This window comes from Gigantopelta aegis, chromosome 10, assembly GCF_016097555.1.
Source record: "Gigantopelta aegis isolate Gae_Host chromosome 10, Gae_host_genome, whole genome shotgun sequence".
Taxonomy (NCBI): Eukaryota; Metazoa; Mollusca; class Gastropoda; order Neomphalida; family Peltospiridae; genus Gigantopelta; species Gigantopelta aegis.
Genome location: NC_054708.1, coordinates 44,436,301 through 44,453,279, shown reverse-complemented (window position 1 = coordinate 44,453,279; position 16,979 = coordinate 44,436,301). Strand labels below are relative to the sequence as shown.

Here is a 16,979-nt window from a genome sequence, read left to right as displayed (position 1 = left end):
TCGAACCAACTGATGGGTGTCACTGACCATATGTCTGTACTATGTATGGTTTAAACTCTATGAATCTCAAACTGAGGAATGTTGTATGACTTGCACTCATTGAATATCGAACCAACTGATGGGTGTCACTGACCATATGTCTGTACTCTGTATGGTTTAAACTCTATGAATCTCAAACTGAGGAATGTTGTATGACTTGCACTCATTGAATATCGAACCAACTGATGGGTGTCACTGACCATATGTCTGTACTATGTATGGTTTAAACTCTATGAATCTCAAACTGAGGAATGTTGTATGACTTGCACTCATTGAATATCGAACCAACTGATGGGTGTCACTGACCATATGTCTGTACTCTGTATGGTTTAAACTCTATGAATCTCAAACTGAGGAATGTTGTATGACTTGCACTCATTGAATATCGAACCAACTGATGGGTGTCACTGACCATATGTCTGTACTATGTATGGTTTAAACTCTATGAATCTCAAACTGAGGAATGTTGTATGACTTGCACTCATTGAATATCGAACCAACTGATGGATGTGTTTGACCGTTACTGTATTCTGTACGATGTAAACTCATTGAATATCGAACCAACTGATGGGTGTCACTGACCATATGTCTGTACTATGTATGGTTTAAACTCTATGAATCTCAAACTGAGGAATGTTGTATGACTTGCACTCATTGAATATCGAACCAACTGATGGGTGTCACTGACCATATGTCTGTACTCTGTATGGTTTAAACTCTATGAATCTCAAACTGAGGAATGTTGTATGACTTGCACTCATTGAATATCGAACCAACTGATGGGTGTCACTGACCATATGTCTGTACTATGTATGGTTTAAACTCTATGAATCTCAAACTGAGGAATGTTGTATGACTTGCACTCATTGAATCTCGAACCAACTGATGGGTGTGTTTGACCGTTACTGTATTCTGTACGATGTAAACTCATTGAATGTCGAACCAACTGATGGGTGTCACTGACCATATGTCTGTACTCTGTATGGTTGAAACTCTATGAATCTCAAACTGAGGAATGTTGTATGACTTGCACTCATTGAATATCGAACCAACTGATGGGTGTCACTGACCATATGTCTGTACTCTGTATGGTTTAAACTCTATGAATCTCAAACTGAGGAATGTTGTATGACTTGCACTCATTGAATATCGAACCAACTGATGGGTGTGTTTGACCGTTACTGTATTCTGTACGATGTAAACTCATTGAATATCGAACCAACTGATGGGTGTCACTGACCATATGTCTGTACTATGTATGGTTTAAACTCTATGAATCTCAAACTGAGGAATGTTGTATGACTTGCACTCATTGAATATCGAACCAACTGATGGGTGTCACTGACCATATGTCTGTACTCTGTATGGTTTAAACTCTATGAATCTCAAACTGAGGAATGTTGTATGACTTGCACTCATTGAATATCGAACCAACTGATGGGTGTCACTGACCATATGTCTGTACTATGTATGGTTTAAACTCTATGAATCTCAAACTGAGGAATGTTGTATGACTTGCACTCATTGAATCTCGAACCAACTGATGGGTGTGTTTGACCGTTACTGTATTCTGTACGATGTAAACTCATTGAATGTCGAACCAACTGATGGGTGTCACTGACCATATGTCTGTACTCTGTATGGTTTAAACTCTATGAATCTCAAACTGAGGAATGTTGTATGACTTGCACTCATTGAATATCGAACCAACTGATGGGTGTCACTGACCATATGTCTGTACTCTGTATGGTTTAAACTCTATGAATCTCAAACTGAGGAATGTTGTATGACTTGCACTCATTGAATGTCGAACCAACTGATGGGTGTCACTGACCATATGTCTGTACTCTGTATGGTTTAAACTCTATGAATCTCAAACTGAGGAATGTTGTATGACTTGCACTCATTGAATATCGAACCAACTGATGGGTGTCACTGACCATATGTCTGTACTCTGTATGGTTTAAACTCTATGAATCTCAAACTGAGGAATGTTGTATGACTTGCACTCATTGAATATCGAACCAACTGATGGGTGTGTTTGACCGTTACTGTATTCTGTACGATGTAAACTCATTGAATGTCGAACCAACTGATGGGTGTCACTGACCATATGTCTGTACTCTGTATGGTTTAAACTCTATGAATCTCAAACTGAGGAATGTTGTATGACTTGCACTCATTGAATATCGAACCAACTGATGGGTGTCACTGACCATATGTCTGTACTATGTATGGTTTAAACTCTATGAATCTCAAACTGAGGAATGTTGTATGACTTGCACTCATTGAATATCGAACCAACTGATGGGTGTGTTTGACCGTTACTGTATTCTGGTATTCTGTACGATGTAAACTCATTGAATATCGAACCAACTGATGGGTGTCACTGACCATATGTCTGTACTATGTATGGTTTAAACTCTATGAATCTCAAACTGAGGAATGTTGTATGACTTGCACTCATTGAATATCGAACCAACTGATGGGTGTCACTGACCATATGTCTGTACTATGTATGGTTTAAACTCTATGAATCTCAAACTGAGGAATGTTGTATGACTTGCACTCATTGAATATCGAACCAACTGATGGGTGTCACTGACCATATGTCTGTACTCTGTATGGTTTAAACTCGAATCTCAAACTGAGGAATGTTGTATGACTTGCACTCATTGAATATCGAACCAACTGATGGGTGTCACTGACCATATGTCTGTACTATGTATGGTTTAAACTCTATGAATCTCAAACTGAGGAATGTTGTATGACTTGCACTCATTGAATATCGAACCAACTGATGGGTGTCACTGACCATATGTCTGTACTCTGTATGGTTTAAACTCTATGAATCTCAAACTGAGGAATGTTGTATGACTTGCACTCATTGAATATCGAACCAACTGATGGGTGTCACTGACCATATGTCTGTACTATGTATGGTTTAAACTCTATGAATCTCAAACTGAGGAATGTTGTATGACTTGCACTCATTGAATATCGAACCAACTGATGGATGTGTTTGACCGTTACTGTATTCTGTACGATGTAAACTCATTGAATATCGAACCAACTGATGGGTGTCACTGACCATATGTCTGTACTATGTATGGTTTAAACTCTATGAATCTCAAACTGAGGAATGTTGTATGACTTGCACTCATTGAATATCGAACCAACTGATGGGTGTCACTGACCATATGTCTGTACTCTGTATGGTTTAAACTCTATGAATCTCAAACTGAGGAATGTTGTATGACTTGCACTCATTGAATATCGAACCAACTGATGGGTGTCACTGACCATATGTCTGTACTATGTATGGTTTAAACTCTATGAATCTCAAACTGAGGAATGTTGTATGACTTGCACTCATTGAATCTCGAACCAACTGATGGGTGTGTTTGACCGTTACTGTATTCTGTACGATGTAAACTCATTGAATGTCGAACCAACTGATGGGTGTCACTGACCATATGTCTGTACTCTGTATGGTTTAAACTCTATGAATCTCAAACTGAGGAATGTTGTATGACTTGCACTCATTGAATATCGAACCAACTGATGGGTGTCACTGACCATATGTCTGTACTCTGTATGGTTTAAACTCTATGAATCTCAAACTGAGGAATGTTGTATGACTTGCACTCATTGAATATCGAACCAACTGATGGGTGTCACTGACCATATGTCTGTACTCTGTATGGTTTAAACTCTATGAATCTCAAACTGAGGAATGTTGTATGACTTGCACTCATTGAATATCGAACCAACTGATGGGTGTGTTTGACCGTTACTGTATTCTGTACGATGTAAACTCATTCAATGTCGAACCAACTGACGGACGTGTTTGACTCTGTGACTGTATTCTGTATGATTTAAACTCATTCAATGTCGAACCAACTGACGGACGTGTTTGACTCTGTGACTGTATTCTGTATGATTTAAACTCATTCAATGTCGAACCAACTGACGGACGTGTTTGACTTTGTGGCTGTAATCTGTACGATTTAAAACTCATTGAATCTCGAACCAACTGACGGACGTGTTTGACTCTGTGACTGTATTCTGTATGATTTAAACTCACTGAATGTCAAAACAATGATACTCGGTCACGGTACTCTGTATACTTTAACCTAATTGAGTCTCAAACCATTTGAGGTATACCATTGTCCTGTATATCAAATGCCGTGGTATGTGCTATCCTGTCTGTGGGAAAGTGCATATAAAAGATCCCTTTCTGCATTAGAAACAAATGTAGCGGGTTTACTCTGATGACTACACGTAGTTTCAGAATTACCAAATGTTTGACATCCAATAGCCGATGATTAATAAATCAATGTGCTCTAGTGGTGTCATTAAACAACCAAAAAAACCAACCCCAGTGTTATTCTGCATGATTTGCACTCGAACCAACTGAGGATGTCTGTAACAGTGTATTGTATATGATTTAGATGATAGGCGGAGCGGACCGAACATGGAATGAAGGAGTATCAGGGTGGAGTGAAGGGTGGGGTGAAGGGTGGGGTGAAGGATGGTGCTTTGGGATGAATGTGATTTTTTTTTACTTTGTTTTGTTGTTGAATAATAACATCCATACGTACTCAGTAGGTGTAGATGCAACAGACAGCTACCAATTCATTTTATGTTCAGTATAGATAGGATCGTTTTCAGTCTTTATGTGCTTCTGACCAAGATAGTAAAGGGGTATATGGTTAAGGACATCTGCGCTAATTTTAAAATACAGCTATTTGGTATCTAACATATGACTATTTTGAAACGTAGTCTAAAAACTGAGATACAAAACTCTGAGGTCACATGCTACTCTTTCTAAAACTAGATTCAAAAATTTTTGGGCACAATAGTTCCCTTAAATAAATAAAGCAGTCAAGTACAGGGTGTGTAACTACACCCCAGCATATTTGTTCTATCAGCGAGTAATATGTGTTCAGCAAAATAGTGGATGTGGTATGTGAATTATAATAAAGAAGATATTTCGTAAAATAAGAAAACGTTTTCTTTTGCATCTGGACATTCAGATAGATGAACCACCAAAGACATTCACGTTTGAGTTTGAATCTGGCTTCAAGACGGGAACAGATGACACATTAACTGTTACAATCATTGATGATGATGGTAAGTGTTGTTATTACATTTCCTAATATATACATATATATTTTCGTACGATACAAATTATTGAGAGATAAAATCCAGTTTAGACTACTACAAACACTAAAACGACCACAAGGACAATGCGGGCCAGATATCGTAACTCGCATAGTTTGTTGCCATACACCAAACCTGTCTAATTCACACGTGTACGCATGTCAAATTCAATTGCAGCTTTCAACATATATCATGTTGTAGATATCTCCTTGTAAGGTGCTATGAATAAGCGCGCGTGTGTAACTAAATGGCTCGTTCTATTGATTAAAATACGTTATGGAATAATAATTTGAACCTTCTTCTATGTAAATAAAGTAAATAACACGTGTCTTATTTCGTAAAAACGAACACTACTAAAGTATCTCGTAAACCGTAATTTGTGTTTGTATTTTTCAGTTTCCTACTTTGAGTTCGCTAGTAATACCTACTCTACAGATGAAGACCAGAATGTTATGATTACGATCAATCGGAAAAGCCCTGTTGGTACTGTTAGCGTCATTGTTAATCTTGCTATCGCCCATGTGACGACCACTGCAGCTGACGTGGTTTCATTTCCATCCACCGTTACCTTCCCAGGAGGATCTCCTTCACAGCAATTTCCAGTTAATATTCTGGATGATATAGTAAGTTTGGCTGTACTTGTACTTCATCACACACAAACAGCATACGTGCTTATAGCTCTAATTTTCGAAATATATTTTTATTATTTAATACCATACTTAATTTTACTAAAATGTGACTTTTGTGTATATTTGTATTATTTAACAATTTAATTAACATTAATTTTGTCCCTATGGCATGACATTGGTAAATTATTTAAAACTGTACATCCCTTCATATTTAGTAAATGAATAATACACTGTAGATATGCCATACACAAAGTAATATTGCAAAGGCGAGTGATAGTGTCCTGTAATGAACTCCGAAGTGAACGGGATGCAGTAATCGACCAAATGATTCAGTATTCGACAAATGTCTAAATAATTGATAAAGCTCAACTGTGAAGTTTATTATTCCCTTACGTTCTTGCCACTCCACCCCCACCAAAAATTTTGGTTTTATTTTACTGTAGGAGGACGAATCCAATGAGACATTTACTATTGCGATATCAATTGTGGCGAATGTGTACGATATTGCTCCTGGAGGTATAGGAACTACTACCGTCACAATAGTTGATAATGATGGTAAGATAGTTTGCTGCTGTGATTCACTGTTAAATATAGGATCCTCCAATATTATTATTAATAATAATATTCTTCTTCTTATTAGTAGTAGTATCAGGGATCCAAGCCCCATATGGCAGTGCCTTGTTCAAATTATTATTATTAGGGATCCAAACCTATATGGCGGAATCCTTTTGTCATTATTATTATTATTGTTATTATTAACATTATCATCATCATTTTCATCAGGGATCCAAGCCCCATATGGCAGAACCCTATTGCAATTGTTATAATTATTATTATTAGGGATCCAAGCCTATATGGCGGAGCCCTTTTGTTATCATTATCATCATCATCATCATCGTCATCATTTTTGGGATCCAAGCCTATATGGCGGAACCCTTTTGTCATCATTATTATCATCATCATCATCATCATTAGGGATCCAAGCCTATATGGCGGAGCCCTTTTGTCATCATTATTATTATCATCATCTTCATCATTAGGGATCCAAGCCTATATGGCGGAGCCCTTTTGTCATCATTATTATCATCATCATTAGGGATCCAAGCCTATATGGCGGAGCCCTTTTGTCATCATTATTATCATCATCATCATTAGGGATCCAAGCCTATATGGCGGAGCCCTTTTATCATCATTATTATCATCATCATCATTAGGGATCCAAGCCTATATGGCGGAGCCCTTTTGTTATCATTATTATCATCATCATCATCATCATTAGGGATCCAAGCCTATATGGCGGAGCCCTGTTATTATTATTATTAGTAGTAGTAGTAGTAGTAAGTAGTAGTAGTAGAAGTAGTAGTAGTAGTAGTAGTAGTAGTAGTAGTAGTTATAGTAGTAGTAGTAGTAGTAGTAGTAGTAGTAGAAGTAGTAGTAGTAGTAGTAGTAGAAGTAGTAGTAGTAGTAGTAGTAGTAGTAGTAGTAATAGTAGTTGTTGTTGTTGTAGTAGTAGTAATGGTGGTGGCGGCGGTGGTGGTGGTGGTGGCGGTGCTGGTAATAGAACTTGTTGTAGTACCTTTAGAATAATTAATATTATTAGAGATCCAAGCTTGTATGTCAAAGCCATGTGATATCATTACAATTATATTTAGAATTCCACGCCTACTTGGCAGAGACCTACACTTATTATTAGTAGGGTTCAAGTTAAAGCGGTGGAAACCATATTGTAATATTAAAATGATTAGGACTCCATGTTTAAGCAGTGGAGTCCTGTTGCAATTGTTATTCTTAATCACCATCTTCTTGTTATTACAGTGAATATATATATTGCGTACATTATGAAGACTACAGGATCAAAATTACTGACGTGTTTGTTCGACATACCGTCACACACAGGAATGAGTTTGCACAATGCAGACATTTTCTGTTATGCATATTTGTATTGCACCAAAGGATGTCACTCTTTTTTTTATCAATAAAATATTTCTTCGAATATGCCGTACCTACTAGGGTGTGGGGTCTGTGAGTAGTTGTCCTCCAGAAAGATACAAAAGGTGTCCTATTTAGTTTAATAATACCGAGAGAATCCCATTTACTGTGTCATGATTCCATTTACTGATACTCCGCGTATTTTGGAAAAGGTATGGCCTTGAAATATCATGGAATTTGTAGGAAATCAGAACGACAAAACCGTATTCCCTGATCAAAATCGAATCTCTACACCAGCAGAACATGTCAAGAGCACAATCAGCAAGTCCATTACGGTTGAAAAATACAAGATTTTCACCAAAAAGATTACACGTCAATACACGGTCAAAGTTGGGTATTGCATCAGACACTGTTTTAGTCGGTGATGCGTCATATCGCGAAATGACCTCTGTGTCTCTACCATCAAATTTGTTGAAAGTTTTCAGGAGTCCTTGGATGCTATAACCCTGATCAGCCGACCTCTCTACCAGAACGATATGTCTGGAAAATTTACTATTGGAAAGCCGAAGTCATCCCTTTTATCATGCAACTTTGTATGAAGGACAACACAGTTCTGAATCTCTATCAGCAAACCTCTCTACGAGAACGATATGTCTGGAAAATTTACTATTGGAAAGCTGAAGTCATTCATTTTATCATACAACTTTGTATGAAGGCCAACGTTGTTCTGAATCTCTATCAGCAAACCTCTCTACCAGAACGATATGTCTGGAAAATTTACTATTGAAAAGCTAAAGTCATTCATTTTATCATACAACTTTGTATGAAGGCCAACGTTGGTCTGAATCTCTATCAGCAAACCTCTCTACCAGAACGATATGTCTGGAAAATTTACTATTGAAAAGCTAAAGTCATTCATTTTATCATACAACTTTGTATGAAGGCCAACGTTGGTCTGAATCTCTGTTAGTATTATGTATAGATAAAGGTATGCCACAGCTTTATATACTTTCTGTAGTTTACTTTATTTCTAACTCTGGTGGGTAAATCAATTGAAGGTAATCAGTGATCTTATTATTATTGAATTATATAAACTCATTTCGCAAGACTCATTTGTTTCGAATTAGCGAGATTAGTTAGAAAATCTAATTCATATACATAGGGAAACAAACGGCGAGTAATGCAGGACTGTTGGTGCCCATTGGGATACGTACCTCCTGTCTATACAATGTATGTCCTGTCCCAAAATCTCACATAAGGAGGTCCAGCATTTCACATATGTCTGCCTCAGTATACTGTGTCTTGATTTACGTTCAGTCTTAATATAACAAATTGTCGAGATCCATGAAGATGTTTTTATTTGTATCTATGTTCACCTGGTTTATTAACAAATGCCCCTTGATTAAGGAATGGAGTTTTCCCTGGAGTTTGTCATGGGGGATCGTTGTTTACTATGTTAAAATATCGAATGTTTTAACACTGGTGATTTTGCTCTCGATTGCGACATGATAATTTCAAGTAAATCTTTGGAGTTCTTGGGAATCCACATGTGACTAATACCACTTGTCCCGAAGACTTTTAGAATACTGGTTAGTGTTTGACACAACAATTTGGTGGTGCATTTGCTGGACCCCGCAATATATCTCTTCTTGTATAGATTATCATGAAGTTTTGAAATCCAATATATGAGAATGGACATGTCCTCAGATTTTAAAACATACTGGCCTTATATGTAGCACTACTTGAATTTTCGTCAATTCAAAGTTCATTTAGGAGACAAATGATGTCACAATGCTTACATAATTATAATGGTTATTTTATTAGAGGCTTTGTCAGTGAGCACATACACTGTTCGCGTATGGCAGCCAAACTCTCTATTACAGATGTCTGTGACAGAAATGGCTTCCTGGCAGAATGTAGTTTCTTTTGCAGTTTATGTCCAATAACAATATCGTGTATTGACTGGATCCACTGTGAAAGACATTCAGCGGGTTCACTCTCACGTTCGACCCATTCAGTGGCATATTCTTTGACAGCATCCATATTGATTTTAAAGTTTTAATCCCAGTTGATGTTCCGTTGTTCGATATATTTGGGACAATACTGCAATAACTGCCTATTGTTTAGAATTTTCAATTATTGAGAGATCACCTGTTATTACATGCGGTAGGTGTACTGTTGTGATTGTTCAAGTCAAGGTTCTGCAGAATCTCCTTATAATTGAATTCATTTTATGCTATTGTCTTTCGTTAAGAATAAAAATAACATGAGTGGTTGTTAAAATTTGAAATATGGTGAAACATTTCGGTAAACTGATTCATTTCAAACTATATTACTTAGACTGATTGAATCAATTCCCTTGGTCGCATATTCCACATTATAAAACACATTTTCTTTCTTTGTTTTGACCTGAAATATAATATATTAATCGCTGGAATCTTTCGAGAAATACAAACAAAAAAAGTCTCTTAATGAGAGAGATATGCCATTAATGCGTGTTGCACATAAACATTACAAAACCTGTTCAAAACAATGCTAAAACAACATAAAAATGTGGAGATTACCAATTTAAATATTAACAAAAGGTAATAAACCACCCATATGTATCAGTAGTACCAACATCGTAAACCTTTGCGTGGGATGAATCGGGAGATTACCGCTAAGACATTTAAATTGTTTAACTAGCCTGTTTCTACGCTAATCTGCGTTTCGTGTACTCTTCGTTCTGAACCCACCCAAACACCGTGTGGAACAACAATGCATAAATATCATTCAAATTTGGTGTGGGTAAATTTTCAATGATACAATGTTGTGTTATTGTATAAACTTTGATGATATCAGAATTAGCTTTTGAAATGTAGAATTAGCCGAACTCGATATTAAAATGCGATATTAAAGAGAGTATCCTAAGTTTTCAGCCCTAGCAAAACTTCCGTCCTGCATTTCCCTCTTTTTTTACCCCCACAACCCCCCCCCCCCACAACAACAAACAACAACAACAAAACAAACAAAATCCACCAAAAAACCACCAAAACAAAAAAAACAACAACAACAACAAACAAACAACAACAAAAAACAAACAAAAAAACCCTGTCTTACCTTACGTTTTAAATATAAAGCATTACATATGGATAATTACATATAGAATGACCGGTAGCCGAATTATTTCAAATTTCGTTTGGCTGTTGAAAAAAATAATGAATTAGTATGTATGAAATTCGTTTAGTCAAAATGAAGTATTGAAATTTACAAAACATTAGAATGTCGAAAATGCATTAGTTATAGGCAAGGGAATTTAAGTAAATTGTAATTTTAATAATTAAAAAATGTGTTATTTGCTGAAAACCTTTTAAATGGCTACAAACTTACGATAGACCCTTTAATTTTGTTATTCATACTATTTAAATAATAAAATGTATAATAAAATATAATATCCCAAATTAGGATTTATCTATAATCTTTCTAAGGTTTTCAAATTCGGTATCAGTTGGTACGTCGTCCACATTTACTTCAAATTGATAACAATCCATTCAAAACTGTGATGTATATCGTATAGTTTCAAACTTGGAATATATGATTTATAAATGTTCTAATTTGTCAAGGTCCCCCCAAAATTATTCCAAACTTGGTATGTTGTCAAGTACTAGAATACTTGACAGAACCCCCATCAAATTGGGTATATCTTGTTCGAAACTCTCTGACCTCCTCGTGGTGAACAAGGGGCAACAGTGACGTTAGTTACTGGCTAACGGGAGAGAAGATTTTATTAAAATTATTTAGAAAAAATAATTAGAAAAATATGTTTTAAAAATCGACCCAAAACACCCTTTTCACTGAGCCAGAGACATTATCTTTGTCTTTGGTATTTTTTGTAACCTGATGAACTTAATGAATTTATTTAATTAGTTCAATAATGTGAAACATATTTATTACACGAGCTACTTCACCTGTGTAGGATTGGTATATCCGAACCTTCCAAAAGTTGCACATCACTGCCCAAACTGTAAAAAAACCCGACTGAGAGCATACAACATCCGTGGACAACCATGAGTAACACGACCCATTCTGACAGAACCATACGCTACATCTGCTGTGGGCAAGATATCATATCCGATAGATCAAAATTCGTTGAAGAAATGTCTCCTTTAGTGACGAATCGAGATTCAACTTAAAGGGACATTCCTGAGTTTGCTGCAGTTTTTAAGATGTTATCGAATAACAGACTTTTTAACGATTGTAACTACATATCAAATACATCTTTCTGCATAAAATATTAGTGGCTATATATTAAACGTGTTTCTGATCGTTCTAATATTTGTACTAGGTTAAATTTCCTTTTATTTCCTAAAATATTGTTTTTTCGTACGTACGAAATTATTTGAAGACCAAATCCAGTTTGGGCTTCTTACAAATATTAAGACGACCAGAAACACATTGAATATACAGACACTGAAATTCTAAACAAGAAAATATATTTAATATGTAAGTTTAATCGTAGAAATATTTTATTAGTCGAAAACATCTAACAATGAAGCAAACTCAGGAATGTCCCTTTAAGAGTTGCAGATGGAAGTATCGGGGTGTACCGCAGAAGAGGTGAGATATATCAGAATTGTTATGTTACGGAAGTGGACAGGTTTGGCGGAGGTAGCATCATTGTGTGGACAGGGATTTCTGGGAGAGGTCGAACTGACCGTCATGTAGTTCATGTTAACCTCACAGGACAACTTTGTCCGAGTATGTACAGACTTTGTGAATCAAAATCGCGTGGACGTATTGCCCAATGCCAGCAGTGTCACCAGACCTCAATGCCATAGAACATCTATGGAATGCTCTTCTGGCTTACGGAATTATCCTCCTGTAAACATTCAGCAGCTGCAGAAGATCCCAGTACAGGAGTGACACAATATGCTAGTTATGCTGGTTAACAGGGTTATTGAGTATATGAGACGACGTTGTCAAGCCTGCGTTGACGTCCGCGTTTGTCACTCTTCCTACTGACTTGCAGGGATATTAAAAATTCTCTGAGTCGTTGCAACTGAGGACTATGATTTTGGTTTTAGGAGGTAGTGATGTTGATGTGCATAGACATGAAATGTCACATTTAATTACACAAAGCTCCTGTGTAATGGTGCATTTATCTTTTGTTCTTCTAAATTTCATCAGTGAAGTTTGTAATAATGATGAAATAAATATAGTATTATTACATGTATACTTTCGTTTTGTTTGGTGAGGATTTTAATATTTTAACATACTTGATTTATGTTATCTATTATTCTTCATGTTTGGTCACCCTAATTGTCTTGATGAACATTTGGAATGGTTTTTAATTACACACATGTAAGTTCTACAATTCTGTCATACATTTTCCATCTCTGGGGATGTAGGCCTTGACATAAATCACTATGAGCATTGTCCCCCCCCCCCCCTCCCTGCACGTGGAAACAAATTGTGGTCCCTTACTCATGGACAATTACTTGTGTGGAGTGACAATGGAACATAGTCATATTCCGAATCTCTTGCCTCGGTTGCTCTAATAGCTGGGGTGTTGTTAAATATATATTCTATTCTATTCAGTTGCTCTAATAAAGTCTGCATAACAGAAACAGTGGTGTCACTGAAGAAACAGCGAGATCGCAGCCTTCTTTGTTAATTGACAACTAGTTAACCTACTTTTACCAGTCCACAATTTCTCAAAGCCACAAGCCATTTGACTAGTTGCATTCAGTAACAAATGTCGTCTGCTAGCGTTTTCTTTTAAGTGCGATGAGACCATTTAATGAGTTCATTGTTTTAGATTCGTTAATCTCACATGTGAATTGTTATTGTACTTAAAATCAAAGAAGAAGAAGAAAAAAGTTTATTATAGTGTCACATGCTGTACATAAAGCCTACATATGCCTACATACAGGCAATCTGTAGAATGCCTGAATATTTCAGGCAATCTGTAAATATTTAAGGTAATCTACACATTGCCTGACTTTTCAAGGTAATTTCTCGACACATTGGCTGAAATGAAAGATCCATCATTATTGACCGCATACGAATTCCATGTAAACATACACCGAACAGTCAGAAATACAATATTGTTAAATGTCTTCAAATTGGACTTTTTCAAATGCATTAATATCTCAAATTATTTTACATCTTTTTTTTTAAATTATCTAAGTGCATATTTGTTTTTTCGGTGGAGGATGATATATAATATCCAGAATGAAAATCAAATTACTGTTTGCGATTTTAAGCTTTGGGCCATTCTGAACATCAAGCCTATGGACATCATTTTGATTGGTACCTATACATGGTTGTGCTCTTTGTGATCGTGGAACAATAGTGCACATTTTGAGGTACAGAGTATGAGGCATTATTTAAGGGTCATTAATTACTTGTCCCTTCAATGACGAGATTATTTTTCTGCCGTCAGCGTGCGATTGTTGTGAATCCGTCACAATTTACATCGTTATTTCATTTGGACATCGTGATATTTAAGGCAACTTAAATGTATACATGACAATTAATAATAAATTTAGAAGTTCTGTCTAGGAATAATACAGACTTTTATCATAATATCCCAGATGCAGGCTAGCGAGTGTGAGAGAATCACATTTTAAATGTGACGGAATCACAAAAATGTGACGGAATCACCAAATGAGTCATTGACACGGATAACAATGACGATTAAAGTAATGAAATTATTGCTTTCTTGTTCACGATTCCCCAGAAGGTTGATGACGAAAGATTCTGTCAGTGTCATAATAAAGTAAAACGATTGATCCAACATCGTGCAATGACACCACATACGTCCATAAGGACTCTGGAATCAGGTCCCAAGATAACATAAAGATCGTAGTCACTTTCATTAACGACAAGAATTGTAATGATCTACAGGTTAATCTCCGGCACAGTCTACCCACATTTACTAGAATGATCAACACACGTGATGTACTAAAAACAACACACATGCCAACGAACAAAATGGAACTATATATCACATTTAGAGGGAACCAGATGTCATTTGTATAATAACGAGTTTGGACCGTTCTTTGTATAATGCCACCATTTCCCGTTTTGTTTGACAACAACCTCCGCATGTTTTAAAGCTGTAACCGTACACACACACAAACACACACACACACACACACACACACACACACACACACACACACACACACACACACACACACACACAGACAGACACACATACACACACACACACACATATATATATATATGGTATACCAGGTGTCTCACCCATTCTTAATCTTCAAACTAAGTAAAGCTCCATTGAACTAAGTAAATACTGATCGCTCTTCTGCTACCCAATATATAATAAACGATTCACCCAAGCCGTGACAGTAACTGACCAAGCACATCCAAAACAATTCAGAAGACAAAGCATTTAATTTTGTTATGAAAAAAATGGCGCAACTAAGAGGTGGCACGGGTCCGCTATGAAGTGAATCTGGTTAAATATGATAGTTCAAGTGTGTTCGTTTGCACGCGTATTGTTCATGTTATAGGTGCAATACCACAGTTGGATGGGCATATTTCGCTATTTTTACTTTAATTTGTAGTTATATATTACAAATAAATCTGTGATGCACCAGCCCGAGTACTCTGACCGTAAAAGTGTAAGACGGACATTTGAACAGTTATGACACTCTCAATACGTAATAAAAACGTCATAACTGTCCAAATGTCCATCTTACTCTCTTTTGGACAGAGTACTCGGGCTAATCATGCAAATACTATTTGCATACTAGTAACTAGCTTGACAATAATGGATTTACAATGTGTTGTAAGCAGTGCTTACTTCAAGAATTCTAGTAAAAATAGATAGTGAACAGAATAATTTATGTCGTATATATATGTGTCAAAGCAACAATCAGATAATTAATTATTGTAAATTATGCGATAACTGTTACGTTACGTGCTTAACTTGTTTTTCAATTCAAAGATCCCTCAATAAAATTGATGTTACTCTATTAGCATGTGAAGTAAATTGGTTTTAATTGTGTATGACCACGTTTTTCAAGGTGTAATCGTTACATTTGAAAACAAAAGTTAAAGGCATACTGTCAGAGACTTAAATACCTTATTTCTCTAAAAATGGATAATAAATAAAAATTACATTAATTGTTGGAAACCAAATCTAGCTATCGGATCACCTTATCTGAACCATGATGGAGTGAAATCCATGTCATCCCTCTCGGCAATTTTAGTTTTTGAATTATGGACCATTTGCAATTATGAAGATGGTTGAATAAAGTACATTTAGTGACAAATCAAATTATATTTGTTCAGGTACTACTTTGTCACACCATTAAATAGGTCAGTGGTCTGTGACAATATGCCTTTAGGAAATAACTTTAGCCACTAAACTAGTTTGATACTGACCCTTTACTGTATTTGGTGGTAACTAAATAACTGTTACAGAACTTCTAATTGTATATTTAGCTAGAATGTATATCCCTAGACGTGTGTTTATCACTCGTGATTCCGTCACGCTGATTTTGTGATTCTGTCACAGATATCAAGGCAAACTTGTTTCAGAAACTTAGTCATCAGTTTATATAGAAAATTAGTTTTATTAATAACATTCATATACCAATATGACAAAACAGAAGTTATTCCAATAAGTATCAGAGGGGAGCAGATTATTTTTGCCTTGTCGGAAAATTTCCGTTTGTGCGTGTGATTCCGTCATGAAAGGTCGGCCGCTAATACAAAATATAACTACCGACCCTCGATTCTGAATCAGCACTTATATTGTAGGACACAATGCAAGCTAAAAAAATGCCCATGATTTATTAATCAAAATAGTCAAAGAAACTTTGACATTTCAGTGGAAAGGTTCGAAAATGCGTCCGATGTGTGATTCCATCACGATGGAATTCATTAGCAATTGTTGTAAAGGTAAACACAACTAATGACAAGATGCAATATTATTTAATTATGTAACTTATTTCAAAGACAAATCTCCACAAAGACATTCTTCAAAAACAAAAGAACTAATATATACAAAGGTTAAAAAGTACAGTACCCAGCCAAACGGCCTATTATGAGACACCAAGTAAAACATAATTTAATATATGTTTATTATAAAATGTAATACTGATGCTAAATTAGAATTTTGGTTTTTCAGTGAAAGCAATCATAAATTGTGTATATCTGTTTACAGTCAAATAATATGTTTACAGTCAAATATATGCAAAC

At 36.0% G+C, this 16,979-nt stretch overlaps 1 protein-coding gene across 1 annotated transcript in view; it reads left to right on the top strand.

Moving 5' to 3' along the window:
* Positions 1–16,979, top strand: part of LOC121383645 — a 50,829-nt gene that overhangs the window by 13,763 nt on the left and 20,087 nt on the right. Inside the window, exons 6-7 of the mRNA XM_041513739.1 lie at positions 5,079–5,175; positions 5,602–5,828. Coding sequence (XP_041369673.1) covers positions 5,079–5,175; positions 5,602–5,828 — 324 coding nt within the window. The remainder of the gene's footprint in view (positions 1–5,078; positions 5,176–5,601; positions 5,829–16,979) is intronic.